At 44.6% G+C, this 17,994-nt stretch overlaps 1 protein-coding gene and 1 pseudogene across 1 annotated transcript; one reads left to right on the top strand and one right to left on the bottom strand.

The window, feature by feature from the left end:
- Positions 1 to 6,484, top strand: part of LOC112066688 (uncharacterized) — a 25,345-nt pseudogene extending 18,861 nt beyond the window's left edge.
- Positions 6,485 to 8,566: 2,082 nt separating this feature from the next.
- On the bottom strand, positions 8,567 to 17,834 carry DEGS1 (delta 4-desaturase, sphingolipid 1). The gene is made up of 3 exons (XM_007109729.2): positions 17,604 to 17,834; positions 11,644 to 12,386; positions 8,567 to 9,076 (listed from the first exon to the last, which is right to left on the bottom strand). The coding sequence occupies exons 1-3, from the start codon at positions 17,683 to 17,685 to the stop codon at positions 8,930 to 8,932; spliced, it is 972 nt and encodes a 323-aa protein (XP_007109791.1). The 5' UTR covers positions 17,686 to 17,834; the 3' UTR covers positions 8,567 to 8,929.
- Positions 17,835 to 17,994: the final 160 nt, after the last annotated feature.

Here is a 17,994-nt window from a genome sequence, read left to right as displayed (position 1 = left end):
CAGCGGCCATGGCTCACGGGCCCAGCCGCTCCGCGGCATGTGGGATCTTCCCGGACCGGGGCACGAACTCGTGTCCCCTGCATCGGCGGGCGGACTCTCAACCACTGCGCCACCAGGGAAGCCCTGCCTGCTTTTGGTAAGATGGCAACTGGAGTATCTAAACTGGGCTTTGCAGGGTTGGATTATTTGGAAAAGCATAGCTTCTGAGATAGTTCTTAAAGCTGTGTGGTTAAATGTGAGCTCCAGGCCACAGGCTCCTGTTCTGACTTCCGCTTAAGTACCCTGTGGCCCAGTCAAATGTGGAAATAACTTGAGGGGGTTACAGGCTATGCCACCCATTCCCACTCCCACCCTTTTGGGTGCCACAGTGTCGCTGGGGCTGCTGCCCAAATTCCTGGGAGTGTTGGAATTGATATTATCTTTAAAAAAACTTAACACGTTACACTAATTAGGAGAGGGCTCTGAATTCAAGAAAAATGTTCATTGTAAGTCCAAATGCAAAAGTCATGGACTTTGAATTTAGACACTGGACTTGAGTTGACTGTGGCTTTAGACAAGTTACTTATTCTTTCCTATTCATTTGTTTTCTTGGCTGCAAAATGAGGCTGATACCAATGGGAAGATTAACAGGGCATGAAGAGACCAGCCCAGGCAACAGCCCAGTGCCTGGCACATGGCAGGACCCCCGTCAATACTGTCAGGCCCCCAGCTAGGGTTCTCTGGGAACAAGTAGGTTTATCGCCCTTTCGTCCTCAGAAATAGTTGCGCTTCTTATCGTATCATTCTGTGAAGTAGATTAAATTTTTCCTACACCTGTGCTTACATTATGAGTTTACTCAGTAAACGTTTACAGAGCCAGGGTAACCCTCAGGGCAGGCAGGTCCAAATGTGTCTGGAGCAATGTCACTTTTCCCTAGAAGTTCAACCATGGGCCTGAGCTGGAATATGGGGAGGGCACTGGGGAGCGGGTGGGTTTCAGCCTTTGTGGTAGAGCATTCAGAGACCCCAGGATTCCAAACTGCATGGCACTGTATCCCAACACCCTTGTTTCACACACGAACAAACAGAGGTTCTTCAGAGATAAGTAAGTAACTTCAGTCATGAAGCCTCACGCTGTGTGGGCTAGGGCTTGGGCTTGGGAACAAGCTACTGAAAGTCTGGGTTCTGGGAGATAAAAAGCTGGCTAGCCTGAAGCAAGTTACCTAACTTCTTGGATTCACTGTTTCCTCCTCCTGTAAATGGAAGTAAGATTACGGACTTTACATTGTGAGATTTAAAAGGAAATAATGATGCTAAATTGAAATAAGACACTGGGACTTCCCTGGTGGCACAGTGGTTAAGTAAGACTCCGAATTCCCAATGCAGGGGACCCGGGTTCCATCGCTGGTCGGGGAACTAGATCCCACATGCATGCTGCAACCAAGAGTTCGCATGCCACAACTAAGGAGCCCGCGAGCCGCAATTAAGGTGCCCACGTGCCGCAACTAAGGTGCCCACGTGCCGCAACTAAGACCTGGAGCAACCAAATAAATAAATATTTAAAAAAAACAAAAACCATTCTTGTCAGGATGTAGGGTTTTTATTTTAAAAAAGAAAGAAAGAAGACAGTGACTTTCCTAATACATGATCACTCTTTTTAAAAAAAATTAATTTATTTATTTTTGGCTGTGTTGGGTCTTCGTTGCTGTGCACGGGCTTTCTCTACTTGCAGTGAGCAGGGGCTACTCTTCGTTGCGCAAGTGCGCAGGCTTCTCATTGTGGTGGCTTCTCTGGTTGCGGAGCACGGGCTCTAGGTGCACGGGCTTCAGTAGTTGTGGCGCATGGGCTCAGTAGTTGTGGCTCACAGGCTCTAGAGAGCAGGCTCAGTAGTTGTGGCGCACGGGCTTAGTTGCTACTTGGCATGTGGGATCTTCCAGGACTAGGGCCGGAACCCGTGTCCCCTGCATTGGCAGGTGGATTCTTAACCACTGCGCCACCAGGGAAGTCCCTATGATCACTCTTTTCTCTGATCCTTTAAGAAAGGAGACAATAAAGGGATCAAAGGGATGAGTGAGACCATCAGAGTCCACCCAGGCGCCCCCCAGGGAGCCTGGCCCGAGAGCTCAGGGGCGGAGGAATCTCACACATAGTTGGAGAAATCTCCTGACTCTACAAAGGAAGAGAATCAGGGACTCTAGATCAGTTAACTAAACGCCAACTCAGTTCCCAAAGGACTAAGGAGGTTTTTGGAATTTGACTTTTGCCCTTTCCTCTGGCCCAGCTCCTCCCTCTGGTGGAAACAAACATCTCTGGTCAAACTGCTTTAGACCCAGCTTGTCTGGTGGCCCTGGGCTGGGGCCCCAGAGGGAATCAGGTACTCTGAAGGGAAAGAATGAAATCTTCAGGAATTTGATGAATCTGTCGTTCAGAGTTGATTTTTGGTGAATCCTCTTGCTTTTATTTATCTGTTTTTGAGAAGGTAGCTGGAGATGAACATTGCTTTTACGAAATCGAGGGATGGCAGAGTTTGAATTAGAATGTGCAGTTGTTTTCAACTCTAAAAGTCCTTAAAGTAGAGTGCAGTGGGTGAGCTACCAGATTTATTTATGAACCCGTGAAGAGAAAGCAGCGACCCCGGCGGGGGCACTTGGTCGGGTGTGCACGGAGCCAAGGGGACATGCAGGGTTTAGAAGCCTGGCTGGTTAGGCCAGGGCTTTCATTGTCAGCGCTGAAGCAGACATGACAAAGCAATGGAAAAGTGATAAGAAAGTGCTTTCACTCAAGACAACAGCAGAAAAGAACCACTTTCTGGCACGCTTAAGGCCCGGCCTGGAGGGGAAACCAGTTGTCAAGACGTGTGGTTATCAAATCAACTATACTCCAATAAAAATTTTAAAAATAAATAAATAAAATTTGCTTGCAAAATTGTAAAAAACAAACAAAAAAAAGTGTGGTTATGGCTAAAATCGGAGACTGCTGTTCAGGGGGCCGGAAACCTCAACCCTAACCTCCATGTGCCAAAAAAATCTCAGCTAATAAGTGGGATGGAAATTGGAGGCTTCAACCACTGCGAAACAAAGGACTATCCCCTTCCCTTTTTGACCAATGAAGGGTTACTCTGGGTCCAAGGGCCTGTTCCAACAGCCTTGCATAATAACCTCACGGGGGAGGAATATTAGTGGCCCTCCTTGGATTAGCGAGTTGCTGACCTACAAGGATGTAGAACCCAACATTGAGGGCAACTCAATTCCTCCAGGTCATTTCATGATGCAACGATTCTGTGCCTTTGCTGAGGATTACAAATACAGGGATGTGTGCCTGGTAACACGTAATCCACTCTTTTTTTCTTTTTTTTTGCTGTGTTTGGGTCTTCATTGCTGCACGTGGGCTTTCTCTAGTTGCGGCGAGCGGGGGCTACTCTTCATTTGCAGCGCATGGGCTTCTCATTGTGGTGGTTTCTATTGTTGCGGAGCACGGGCTCCAGGCGCGCTGGCTCAGTAGTTGTGGCTTGCGGGCTCAGTAGTTGTGGCTCGTGGGCTCTAGAGCGCAGGCTCAGTAGTTGTAGCTTGCGGGCTTAGTTGCTCCGCGGCATGTGGCATCTTCCCAGACCAGGGATCGAACCCCTGTCTTCTGCATTGGCAGGTGGATTCTTAACCACTGTGCCAGTAGGGAAGTCCACGTAATCCACTCTTAACTCTAGAAATGCTGCTTGGGTTTCTTTGGGTTCTGCCTTTGGAAGAAAATTCTAAGTGTGTGCCCCAGACCCCCTCGGACCCCTTCCTTTGGATCTTCGTGTGCCAGTCCACACACGCCTGTTATAGCAGCTACCTTCTGAGCGGCAGTGACGCATTCACTTGTCAGCATCTGAAAGCTTCCCCTCTGCTGGGTCCAGTTATTTGCTTTATGAACCATCTGCCAATTTGGATTAAATTTGGCAAAAACAAACTCCATTTTCAGATGACGCTTCCCATTCTTCTTCCTCCTCTACCATGTCATCAATTTTCCAACCAAAAAGTACTGGCATGCTCTAACCTGCATATCCTTCTGTTGTCAAATCGTGCTCCTTTTTCCAACGGGGACCCTCCCTGGGTTGTTACCACACTCTGTTTTGCTAATCCCCAGTGCAGACCTCACCCTCAGCCCAGTGGGGATCTCCAGCTTTGATGTCTTCAGGCCTCTGCTGCCACCTCTCCTCCACTCTGAGCCCCCGTTGCAGGTGCCACCCTCATCCTTGTCCTATCTCAGAATCAGATACGCCGAGACGGTCTCAGGGGTTTAGTGCTGTTGGGTTTCTGAGGGTAAAGATTTTTCAGGGCCTTCCTGGCCCTAGGGTTAGACTATCCTTGCTTCATTTCAAATGACTAAGGCTCCTGTGGAGTCTTCCTAAGAAGACAAGAAATAACACATTTCCTTCCTTATCCAAGCAAAGAAACTTCTGAGTCAGCTGGGCCAGTGGAACAGCAATAGCAGCAAGAGCACAGGCGCAGACAGCCCTGCCGCTCACAGCGCACGCCCTCACGCTGATCTCTCGGGACCTCCATGTCTTCATGTGAACATGTGGGATATTATCTCTCTCCCCCAGGCCAACATGGATTAAAATGCGAGCCTGTGGGGACAGTCTGGCAGAGTTCAGACACTGATCAACGATACTGTTGTGTGCCCTCCATTCAGTTCCAGCCACATCGTGACTCTCCTATGTAAGGCACTGAGTCCTTCGTTACTGAATTCTTTCTTTTAAAAAAATTTTTATTGGAGTACAGTTGACTTACAATGTTGTGTACGTTTCACGTGTACAGGAAAGTGAGTCTTTTCCCATATAGGTCATTACAGTATTGAGTAGCGTTCCCTGTGCTATACAGTAGCTCCTTGTTAGTCATCTATTTTATATATAGTAGTGTGTGTATGTTAATCCCAATCTCCTAATTTATTGCTTCCCCTCACGTTTCCCCTTTGGTAACCATAAATTTTATTTCGAGATCTGTGAGTCTTTCTGTTTTGTAGAAAAGTTCATTTGTATTATTTTTTTTAATATCATGTAAGTTTCAGGTATACAACAAAGTGATTCACAATTTTTATATATTTAAAAATATTTATTTATTTATTTTTGGCTGCATCGGGTCTTAATTGCGGCACGCGGGATCTTTCATTGTAGCACACGGGCTTCTCTCTAGTTGTGGTGCATGGGCTTAGTTGCTCTGCGTCATGTGGGATCTTAGTTCCCTGACTAGGGATCGAACCCACATCCCCTGCATCGGAAGGCAGATTCTTAGCCATTGGACCACCAGGGAAGTCCCATTTGTATACTTTTTTTATTAGATCCCACATATAAGGGATATAATATGATGTTTGTCTTTCTCTGACTTACTTCACTTAGTATGATAATCTCTGGGTCCATCCATGTTGCTGCAAATGGCTTTTTAAAAAAAATTTATTTATTGTATTTATTTATTTTTGGCTGTGTTGGGTCTTCGTTGCTGCACGCGGGCTTTCTCAAGTTGCGTCGAACGGGGGTTACTCTTCATTGCGGTGCACAGGCTTTTCATTGCAGTGGCTTCTCTTGTTGTGGAGCGCGGGCTCTAGGCGCGCGGACTTCAGTAGTTGTGGCACACGGGCTTAGTTGGTCTGTGGCATGTGGGATCTTCCCGGACCAGGGCTTGAACCCGTGTCCCCTGCATTGGCAGGCAGATTCTTAACCACTGCGCCACCAGGGAAGCCCAAATGGCTTTATTACTGAATTCTGATTCCATGTGCATATCCCAGCACTAGACCGTCATCAGCTCCTTAACTGGGGACCATGATTTGTCTTTGCATCCTCTCTGCCTAACACAGTGCCTGGCCAAGTACCTGTAGAATGAATAAGTAAGTGCATTTTTACTTTGGATTTAAACCTTAGTGTTTCATATTAGAATTTAGATGGGCCCTTTCCTCAGCTTCTGCTAAAATGCTTGATCTTTCCTAGGAAGCTAAGGCAGTGTTGAAGTGAGGCCCTCATTTCTGGTGCTCACTGCACCTGGCAGCCACTGGCTCGGCATACGCCCCTCCACAGCGTCCGTCTCCGAGCTCACCTGCATCTACCCAACCCTTATCCTGCATGAGGATGAGGTGCCACTGACGTAGGGTACGATCAACGCCCTCATTAAAGCAGCCAGTGTGAATGTCGAACCTTTCTGGCCAGGTTTGTTTGCAAAGGCCCTGGCCAATGTCAACATCAAGATGCTTATCTGCAACATAGGGCTAGTGGCCCTGCCCAGTAGGAGGTCCTGCCCCAATGGAGGACAAAATGGGAGCAAAAAAAGAAGGCTCTGAGGAGTCTGACAATGGCATAGGCTTTGGTCTTTTTGATTAAATCTCCTTTGTATTATGTTCAATAAAAAGCTGACCTCTTAAAAAAAAATAAAAAAGAATTTTAGATCGTTAAGTCAAAAACCCCCAGAGATCTAGCCAGAACTGCTGGCACACAGGAAGGGATGGACAAGACAGTGGAACGAAAGCACATTTGGTAACGCATGGGAACTATATTTTCCTTCCCGCTCCCGTTGCAGGACTAGGCTCATTAGACAAGCCCTGTGAAGCATGGTCAAGAGTCTGGGCTCTGGAGTCACTGTCTCAATCTCAGATCCTGTCTCTGCAACTCACTAAGTGTGACCTTGAGCCAGCTACTCTCTGAGCCTGTCTTCTCGTCTATAAAATGAAGATATTAATAGTACTACCTACATCACAGACATACTGAGAATGAAATAAGATAATGCATAAACTTAGTTCAGGGCTCAGTGAATAATAAGAATTCTCAATAAATGGCCACAGTGTTCAGTGGACTGAACACACACTCACTTAAAGGTTATTCAAATGCCCTCCATCTTTTGTTTTGTTTTTTTTTTAATTAATTAATTTTTGGCTGCGTTGGGTCTTCATTGCTGCACGCGGGCTTTCTCTAGTTGCGGCGAGCGGGGGCTACTCTTTGTTGCGGTGCGCGGGCTTCTCTTGTTGCGGAGCACGGGCTCTAGGCGCGCGGGCTCAGTAGTTGTGGCGCACGGGCTTAGTTGCTCTGCGGCATGTGGGATCTTCCTGGACCAGGGCTCGAACCCATTTCCCCTGAATTGGCAAGTGGATTCTTAACCACTGCGCCACCAGGGAAGCCCTTGTTTCTGTTTTCAATGAAAAGCTTCTCAAGTTTCAGGATAGCCTCTGTTGGTCTCTCTCCATTCATTAAGCATTTACTTTGAGCCAAGCACTGTTCTTGTTAGGGTTGGGGAACAGAGAAATAAAAGATCATCCCTGCCCTTAAGAAATTACAGCCTCAGGGGAAAACAAACTGTGTGTATTTACAAAATAGTATGTGGACCACGAATGAGATAAACACTGGTTGGAGAGTCCAAAAAGCGGCACCTGACCGGCTGGCGAGAGGGATGGGCTACCTAATACTGGTGTGAGCCCAAAGGACCCAGACCAGGAATGGGGAAAGGGAATCTAGGCAGAAGGGAGAACTCGTGCAAAGCTACTGAACCATGTCTCAGGACCTATCCTTGTGCCTTCAAGGCTCTGCTGCCCAGCCTTCCTACAGCCCTGATTCGTAGGTCTCTCTTTGGAAAAGTCACCGCCAGTGACAGAAAGAATGGCCCAAGCTGGCAGATGGAAGCTAGACTGGCCTGGAGACCGCTAGGAGGCTGAACCTCCGTCAGGCAAGAGGTCATGTAAGCAGAACTGGCAAGTTTTCGGAAGAACAGTGAGTCACCCCCCTCTACGGACCAGGAAGGAAATGGAACCGCGATGGGGCTGAGCTGGCAGATCTGTGGGTTTTCAGCACTTGCCTGGCAGCTGAGCCACTGACTGAAGTTCTACAGCTAAGGGGAGTGAGTGGAGGGCTCAGTCAGTGTCAAACCCAAGGGGAGGTTTCACAGATACTTTTACTGACTGAGCCCGTACATCTGAATTGTAAAGTTGGTTCTATTATCACTCTAAACGTTAAAGCAAAGGGTCATTAAGCAATAGTTCGAAGACAGTAGGAATTTTCCCAGGCAAGAGGAGAAGAAAGGGAAAGCAAAGTACTCTGTCTCCCCAAATTAGGTCTGTGAAAACCCAGTCCTTCTGAGGGTGAGCGCTGTACTCTTCACCACCAGATGTGAAACTGCAATACAGCTGGGAATTATACAAGTAAGAATTTTATCATATCTCGTATTCAGGATGACAGAGGGTTGGTGTTGTCTACAAATTGTAGACTATTTGATTTTTTGATACCACGGATTACTTTAAAATAGTTCACCAGGGACATCCCTGGCAGTCCAGTGGTTAAGACTCTGAGCTCGCACTGCAGGGGGCACAGGGTGTGATCCCTGGTCGGGGGAAGATGCCACATGCTGCACGGCCCGGCCAAAAAAAAAAAAAAAAAAAGATAAAAAAAAAGTTCACCATATCACACTAAATTTACCCAAATGACACGTTTCAGGTAACCAGGACTGCCAGCCTAACAGCCCTCAATACTGGCTACTTGACACCAACCATCTACCATCAGACCCAACCAGCTTCCGCTGAAACAAAATGACAAGAAACTCTTTATCAGTTGGTTGAGTTGCTTGATAAACACTATTTATTGTGATCAACAGCTCAGTTTATTAGGTGTTTTAATAAAGTAAATCCTTATAGTGAAAACAACATACTAGAAACAGCTTTTGAAAAGCTTTTTTTATGATATGCTTACAAAGTGTCAGACCTAAGTAAAAACATCCACCACAGTGGTAATACAATGAACAAGTTTCCTGTGAGTAAAGCTGAATGCTGCGCAGATAGGCTGACTGTTTACAGCCAGATTAGCTTCTTGATACCACGAAGATCAGACTTCGAATTTGTAGGAGGGCAGCTTCTAAACATCGCTGGTCTTTTTAGTAATGCAAAAATTCCACTTTCTCAGCTATTCTGGAGTTTCAGAGAGGAATTCCCGTGGCCTTAATGACATTTACTCCAGAACCACACTGCCTTTTTGATGCCTCTTCACCCTCGAATAGGGACTTATTGTATCATCCATCACAAAATCATACAGTACTTTTATCCAGGAATTGTAGTGGGGGAGGCTCTCATAGTACTCAGCTGCTATCTTCCTCACCTGGAAGGGAAAATGCAGCAAGATGAGTGAGTGCTGAGTCCTATTACAGATGACAGATGAACATCTGACACACACACTGAGAAACCATGAGACTTTCTCCCGCCTCCCTCTCAAATAAATAAATAAATAAAAGCAGCAGGTTTGGGAATTCTAAACAAAAAGCAGCTTACATTTCAGCAGTAACATATACTTGATCCTCTAGAATTACTGACGTTCCAACAACCCCTGAGGGACTAAATATACTGGTTTACTTGTAAAAGTTGGCAGCTGGAATCTTTAACAACAAATACTTGCAATCCAATCAGCTTGCTGCTTTTTAAGTGTCGTACTGCATGGCCGCCACTGTAGGGTTTAAAGGCACCACTTGATCCCCTGCCGTTAAGGAACCTACAAATACTGATCAATTATTGTGGCATGCCAGTTAGAAATTAATCACTTATCAAGTGTGCAATTCAGCCATCTCAAGTTGAGAATGTCTTTTAAAAAAATGACTACTGCCAGTGTGATGAGCAAGCAAAACTAGTTACTGCTGTGTAAGAAAAAATTCTGTGGCTTCAACAAAATGTACAAAAACTACCCTAATAAATCCCAAAGGAAAACAAAAACACAGACTCCAAGATGTTGAAGAGAGCACGAAAAACATAGAAAAAATTAAAGAACCTTGTTATTATGATTAAAATATTCTAAAATTGATTACAGTGATGGTTGTACAACTCTGAACAATCTAAAAACCATTAAATTTTAAATGGATGAATTGTATCTATGAGTTACATCTCGATAAAGCTGTTAAAAGAAACCTTGCTATACATACCTGTTAACTAACCACGTGACAGTTATATGCAACATAACTACTGCAGCACAACAACTGTAGAACAAGATACTCCTTGGTATACACCATAGAAAAAGCAGGAAAAGGAAGACTTAAGAGAACTCTGAGAATGTTTGTTAGTTTAGCTAAGCAACAGGAAAACTGTGTGGAATGGAGTGGGAACTCAATACTCACTGATGAACCATGTGCCTTAGGTCAAGTAATGTTTGAGCTGAACAGTTCAGGGACTGTTCAAGAAAATTACAAGTCAAAGTATGTGGCTTCTATTGGAAAAAATTAATTATTTTGCTCCGAAGGTGACTGGCTTTCTCCTTAAACCATAACTTCTTAAAATATAAAAATGTACTGTCCTAGTCAGGGAAGAGGCAAGCAAAGGCGGGCGCACTCTTCAGGCCAAAATGACACAAAGTAGCTGCACTAGCACCACATTACACAGGTTTCAAAGCTGTCTTCGGCCAGTTGTGTGGTGTTTTCCCCCATTTTATTTTGAAAAATGTAAAACCGACAGAAAAGTTGAAAGAACAGAAAAACCAACACCCATATGCCCTTCACCTAGGTCCACCAACTGACACTATGTCACGGCCACTTCCTCTCTCTCCATATATAGTACACACCACATACTTTGCTCTTTCTTTGATGAAAGAAAGCTGCAGATGTTATATGAAAACTAACCCCGAATACTTCACCCCTAAATATTCTACACATATCTCCTAAGAACGAGGACATTCCCCGACAAAACCATAATACCATTACCACACCCAAGAAATTTAACACTGACACAGTATTATGTATTACACGGTCGAGATTCAAAATTTCCCCACTAACTCAATGTCTTTTCTAGAGTTTTCTTTCCTCAATTGGCAATCCAATCAATAATCAAACGTTATATTTCATTGTCATGTTGTATACGAATCTGCAGACAGTCAACATTTAAAAACTGAAGAGGAAATCTATAAAATTTGGTTGGGTGGACATGACAGCATAAAATACCTGGCTATGGTTCCCTTATATCACAGCTAAAAAAAAAAAAAAAAATCAAAAAACCCTGATATTACATATCATACCACTTCCCCTTTTTAGAATTACGGAAACATTTTTATGGTAATGGAATTGTAAAAGCTATCCATTCTGAGGATGGCAAGTCTAATAAGAGAACTCATCAGAAATACAACTGAAGTTTGGAGAGGATCATCCTTTTTTGGGAAGGGTGAAAGGATGAGTGTCAATGTGCTGTCTTTCATTTACTCCACAAACGACACACTGAAAGTCTATGTGACAGGAAACGGATGGTTGCTACCTGTGGGAAATCTGTGGTACTGGAAACTGAAGTTCACTTATTTCGCAGAGCTATTATGTAGGACCTCTGTATTTCACAACAAACCAACACAAACCTTAGCTAAGTGTATTCAGTTTAACAGTGATAAAGGTTATGTGAACTTTCCCTCCCTTCACAGAGCGAATTCATTCTCTATTTCTGAATTACTTTACATGTTAGCCAATTTTGCAGATCCCCCAACATTCTAAACCAGGCGTGTTACCGCTAGGTTTAGGGATCCAGGACAGTGAACTCTTTGTCAAGTTAGGCTGGCCAACTCAGGACTTGGACTCTTGCTGTTTTCTTTGATGAACAGCCTAGATGGACGAAATATACTAGATTCCATTTTAAATGAGCAAGTCAAGAGTAATTTTGATCATATAACCATCAGAAATTAGAACATGTATCAAATCCTTTACTTACCAGGGGAAGGCTTTTTCCGGGAATGCTGGGGAAGTCATGGTGTTCATTATGGTAACCCACATTGAAGGTGAGTAAATTCAGAGGCCCATAGTATGAGTAAGTTTCGTGTCCTTTTAAGAACATGTAATGTTCAGCTATAAAATGTCCGGAGATTGGGTGCAAACCTAGGCCAAGTAAGGATGCTGCCAACATGTAGACTAAAGATTTAACTCCCAAAACGTAGTAAATCACAACATCAAAAGTGATCTGGATCACAGTATTGATAATTTCCAGATAAGAAATGGGTTTGGGGTTGATGAACAGAGGTCGAAAAGCATAAAAGAGAGGTTGAAGAATGACCCATATAAACTTTCTGAAAGTGGTACAGAAGAACCAGCCTTCAAAATCAGTTGGAATATCCACATCGACGCCATCACCTCCGAGGTATCGATGATGATCCATGTGATACCTCTTAAAGGAAACTGAATATGGAACACCAATAGGGAGATTAGCAAATATTCCAAACCAACGATTCCACATAGGTTTGCATTGGCCAAAGGCACTATTGTGGGAAACTTCATGAATAGCCAGAGTCATTGAATGATTAATGCAGCTGCCAAAGGCATATGCCCAAAATAGGACCCATTTCCAGTCCAAGTCCTTTACTAAGTAAAATGCAACAAACTGAGTGAGAACCATCAAAATTACAATCCATATCAAGTTGGAATCAGGTTTCATTAAGGATTTTATCTCTGGATACTTTGCTGTAAGGGAAAAACAAACAAAAAATCAGAGACTGAGAAAAGTGCACAATAGTTCTGCAATTATAATTAAACTAACATCAATTAAATTAATACAACGATTAATTTTTTTCTTTTTCCAAGTCACTATATGCCCTCTATTAGAGACTTTATCAAATATTTGTCTACTGCAGGGAAGGAGTGTATTCAACAGTAAAGTTACTAAATACTATGTCACAACACATTGAGAATTTATGTGGAAAAAAATGAGGCTCAAAATCTAGACTCTCCACAATAACAGAAAGATAGTCACAAATGAGTAAAGATTCCATGTTATCTAGTTGCCTTTTCACTCCTAACAATTTTTTGTATATTAAATTTGTAAGTTTTACAAAGTGGTAATCATAATCTGGTAAACCCTATGTGTCTGACAGATTACAGACTATTACAATATACTTTTGTGTAATATATATACAATATACTATATATGCAATATACTTATATATAATATATACATATTATATACAATATATGATATACTTAGATTTCATAATTTCCTTTTTAATGACTAAATCACTTCTAGTTGCCAGTTGTAACTTCTAACCATTTTCCTATTTTTAGACATTTAGATATGTAAATTTTTGCTAATGTAGACTTTTTCTAGTCACCTGGAAATTAGGGTAATTTCCAAAGAACTCTATGGATTCACGACACCACCACCCCTTCTTTCTTTCTTTCTGCATTAGAACTGAACAATGCTAATTTGTGTTAGATTATTATTTGTTGAATTCACATGCAAATATCCAAGTATTATGGAAAGGGCCACTTGCATTTCAGGCAAGTGTAGCCTACAGGCAAATGCAGATTCTTCTCTGTATCCTGGCACTCCAGAGATGGAAGCCCAGATATAATGAACATCTTTTGTTTGTGTGTTGTCAAGTATGTTTGACCCAGGACAGCAAAAGGAAGAAGGACTTTTTTCTTGGGACAGGACATTGAGAGTGTTCTTGAAAAGATTCAGAAGAAAGAAGAGCAGCTTCACCCTCTTTTCTCTAAATGTGAAAGGAAGAATTCAATAAAAGCTTAAAATGCAAGACAGGAAGTTATTTAAGTCTAGTTTTATATTTAAGAAATAAGGGTAGTGTTAATTCGAGGTAATTATTCTTGTTTCTTTCCTTTCCCCTCTTCTGTCTCCACTCCCTAATCTCTCATCTTTGTTGGTATTAGTTCATTTCATCAATGTTAACAATTTTGTAGGCAATAGGCCAAAAAAAATAATCCTTTTGAGGGTTACTTTTTGATTATTGATTACTCAATAGGTTTGAGTCTAAAACTAATTACCCTGGGATAAATGAAAAACTCAAATAAGTCATTCATTAAAATATGGGCATTTTGAGCAGTCCTCCAAACATAGAATAACAAGTGTTTAGTTCATTGGTGGATAAGTAATAAATCTTTTGTATTAAAATATGTTATTTCTGTTTAGAGCTCCAGCATTTTTACTTTACATAAAACTAGATTAAACTGACACGTCTGACAAAGGAGAGACGATAACACACAGTTCGTAGTTACTCTAAAATCATGAAACAAAGATGGCACATTTTTCTCAGACAAATCAACTTCCTCCAAGTAATTCTGTACCAAATTTTTGCAAAGCTGTAATAGTATATAAAAATCAATACTAGCATGCCAATATAATTAAATGGGGGGAAAGAACAGTCTTTTCAACAAATGGCGCTGGAACAACTGGTCATCCATGTGTAGAAGAATAAAACTGGACCTCTCTCTTACACCATACACAAAAATTTCAAAAAGGAGCTGAGGGCTTCCCTGGTGGCGCAGTGGTTGAGAGTCCGCCTGCCGATGCAGGGGACACGGGTTCGTGCCCTGGTCCGGGAGGATCCCACATGCCGCAGAGCGGCTGGGCCCGTGAGCCATGGCCTCTGAGGCTGCGCGTCCGGAGCCTGTGCTCCGCGGCGGGAGAGGCCGCAACAGTGAGAGGCCCGCGTACCGCAAAAAAAAAAAAAAGGACCTGAGTACTGATACATGCTACAACATGGGTGAACCTTGAAAACATTATGCAAAGTGAAAGAAGTCAGTCACAAAAGACCAAATATTTTATGATTTCATTCTTAAGAAACGTCCAAAATAAGCAAATCTATAAAAACAGAAAGATTAGTGGTTGCCCAGGACTGGAAGATATGGAGACTGCTTATGAGTATAGGGTTTCTTTTTAGGGTGACAAAAACTTTCTAAAAATTAGATTGTAGTGATAGTTTAAAACTCTGTGAATACACTATAAAAACTCACTGAATTGTACACTTTAAACGGGTGAACTTTCAGGACTTCCCTGGCGGTCCAGTGGTTAAGACTCTGGGCTTCCAATGCAGGGGGAACGGGTTTGATCCCTAGTCGGGGAATTAAGATCCCACATGCCCTGCGGCATGGCCAAAAAAAATAAAAATAAAAAGATGAACTTTATAGTTTGTGAATTATATATTAATAAGGCTGTTAAAAAAAATGCTGTTTCACTGTGGAAGTATAGCAGTAAAAGGAGCATTTCTTGTGATTATCTGACCCACTAATAATGGTCTAGTCCCTAGCCTTCATTAATTTCGTACATAAATTTTGTAAATTTAGCGTACAGACGGTGGTTTTTTTTTTTTTAAAGAATCATCTTTTTTAAAAAAAATTTATTTATTTTTGGCTGCGTTGGGTCTTCGTTGCTGCACGCGGACTTTCTCTAGTTGCGGGGAGCGGGGGCTACGCTTCGTTGTGGTGCGCGGGTTTCTCATTGCGGTGGCTTCTCTTGTTGTGGAGCACAGGCTCTAGGCGCGCGGACTTAAGTAGTTGTGGCACGTGGGCTTCAGTAGTTGTGGCATGAGGGCTCTAGAGCGCAGGCTCAGTAGTTGTGGCGCACGGGCTTAGTTGCTCCGTGGCATGTGGGATTCTCCCAGACCAAGGCTTGAACCAGTGTCCCCCGCATTGGCAGGTGGATTCTTAACCACTGCGCCACCAGGAAAGTCCCCAGACGGTGGTTGTTAAACAACATATCCATGTTCTCTGGTGCCTCTCTCCCCGCCCCAAAACCTGATACATTTGAGAAATATCTCATCATTTAAGTATAATTTAAACAAGTCTCCAGATTTTTATCTTTCCTGAGGGTATTCCATCACCACCCCTGAAATGGAACACTGAGCAGTATTTATTTACACCTGCAGGGAAAATGACGTTTTCATTGAGAAATATGTAGTCCTTTTACTTTCCAAGTGAAACGGTCCAGTGATGATAAGTTTGTGGAAAAAAGGTTGTGTTGAGATAAGCATGAACAAGCACCTTTTTACTTCCTTGATTTTCTGAATTTTAAATAGATAGCTAAGTTCCAGTATTCAGGAGTTGGTTTTTATAGCGTGGATACCAGATTATTCTTATGTAATGTATTGATCAGGCATAGATAAAATGTACCATACGCTATCTCCTATGTGTGATTTGCAAAAATACACATTTTGATTAAAAATAAAAAGGAAAGCATCCAAGAACCAAACTCTCTTAAAAGGATACCCTTAATAGCAACTATAAACGTTCAAGCTCCCAACTTACTGATTCAATTTTTAAAAATCCATTTCAAAGGGATCTACTAACTCTTTTTTTTTTTTTAACAATTTATAAAGTCCTTTAACAGTGTAAAATAGTCCCTAGTGTCAGAAGGATATGGGTTTAAATCTAGATTCCTCCATTTACTAGATCTGTGACCACGTGCTACCAAACTCTGGTTCCGCTGTTTGCGGAACTCAAGAGACAAGTATTGGCTGGAAAGGAAAGGTTGCTTTATTCAGGAGGCAGGCAACCTGGAGAAGATGAACTCCAGTCCAAGAGACAACTCTGAAGAGTCTGCTCGACCATGAAAGTTTTTAAAGGGTGAACTCCTTTCTTTTTGTGAAAACATGAAATTTCTAACTTACCCAACAAAAATCAGGGGCTTGCTTTTTCTTTTCACTGCACAAATGGATGCAGAGAAAAAAAACTAGGGGAATACTGTATATGAGAAAGAATTCCTCCTATTCAATTTACCACCCACTAGTTTCCAGATCTTTGAAACAACAGCAAAGAGGTTAAAAGCAATGCTTTGGAGGTAATCTAACCCAGATCAGAACCCCCCTCTAACATTTACTTATTCACTCTTACTTCATCTTTAAAACAGGGATAATACCTACTTAATTACCGGGAGGATTAAATTATGTAATGTTTGTAAAGCACTCAACACAGTGCCTAGCTTACCATTAAGAGTACCCTGGGAGAGATGAGAGAATTCTCTGTATAATATAGAAGCTGCAAATAGCTGAGCGCCTTACGCCTCTAGAGAGTTGAATAAGGCCTAGTTAACCTGGTGTAAGGGCCCTAAACTAGCGGTCAGGGGACCAGAAGGCTAATCTTGGCAAGTCTTCCATAATTCAGCCTTTTCGTCCACAAAACTGGGATGGATGAAGAATATATATGAACCTGCCCTTCTTGCATGAGCCTCGTTGCGAGAATCAGTGAGAACACCGTGAGCTCAGCAGGATCCGGACCCTGGAACGCTTACCCTTCCAGCCCGAGAAGCCCCTGGGGTCAAACGGATCGGGTACCACGAGTCCCCTCCCCGGCCCAAGGCAGCAGCCGCCAGCGGCAGGATGGCCTGCTGGCTCCGACCAACGTCAGCGCGCCCCGCGCGTGGGCCGCCAGATGCTCCAGGACCACGCCCTGCCGCGTACACGCTCGCAGCCTGGCTCTGCCGGGGCCGGCTACCGGGAGAGGGAGGAGGAGGGAGAGGAGGAGGAGGGAGAGGAGGAGGAGAGGGGAGAGGGAGGACGGGGACGGGGAGGAAACGGTGCCGACCGGCGGCACGAGAATCTACAAGCGAGAGGATCTACCCAAGGGTGGCCTAGTCGCGGGGACCCGGCTCTGAGCAAACTCTGGCCCCGACCGCATGCCCGCGCTTGGGGGCGCGCCTGCGCCTCCCTGCCGAAGGGCCGGGGCCGCGCGGTGGGACGGGGGAGCGCGGGGATCCCTCCCTCCCTCCCTCCCGCTCCGGCCCAGCGCCTCGCCTGGCTTTTCCCGCGCGGCCAGGCGGCCGCGGCGGCGGGACGCGGCAGGGAGTCGACTCTTAACCGGCCTCGGGCGCGCAAGGGCCGCGCGAGGAGGGCGCGTCCCGGTGGCAGGAGGCCGCGCACGCACATAACGGGGCGCGGGCCCGGACCTCACCCAGGATCTCCTGGCGCCGACTGGCGTGGGGCTGGTCTGTGTAGACCCATTCGAAGTCTTCCCGCGAAACGCGGTTCCCCATGGCGGCGGCGGCTCGCGGGCTAGCTGCCGGCTCTCGCTCCTGGCCGGGATCCTCCGAGGCGGAGGCGGAGATGAAAGCGAAGGCAGCGGCTCCGCGACTGGTGTCAGCTGGCTGCTGCGGAGCCGGAGAGCAGTCGCCGACCGGGGCGGAGCCTCGAGGCCCCGCCCCTCCGGCCCCAACCACCACCACCACCACCACCACCCCGCCCCGGAGCGTGGCAGGCGGGGCGGAGGCCCCCGCGGTGGGCGGGGTTCCGTGGCTCACTGGCTGGGGGTTCTGAGATGCTGAGACTCGGGCGACCGGCTGGGA

This window comes from Physeter macrocephalus, chromosome 4 (assembly GCF_002837175.3).
Source record: "Physeter macrocephalus isolate SW-GA chromosome 4, ASM283717v5, whole genome shotgun sequence".
NCBI lineage: Eukaryota > Metazoa > Chordata > Mammalia > Artiodactyla > Physeteridae > Physeter > Physeter macrocephalus.
The sequence above is the reverse complement of the archived record's forward strand: the minus strand, read 5'-3'. Positions and strand labels throughout refer to the sequence as shown.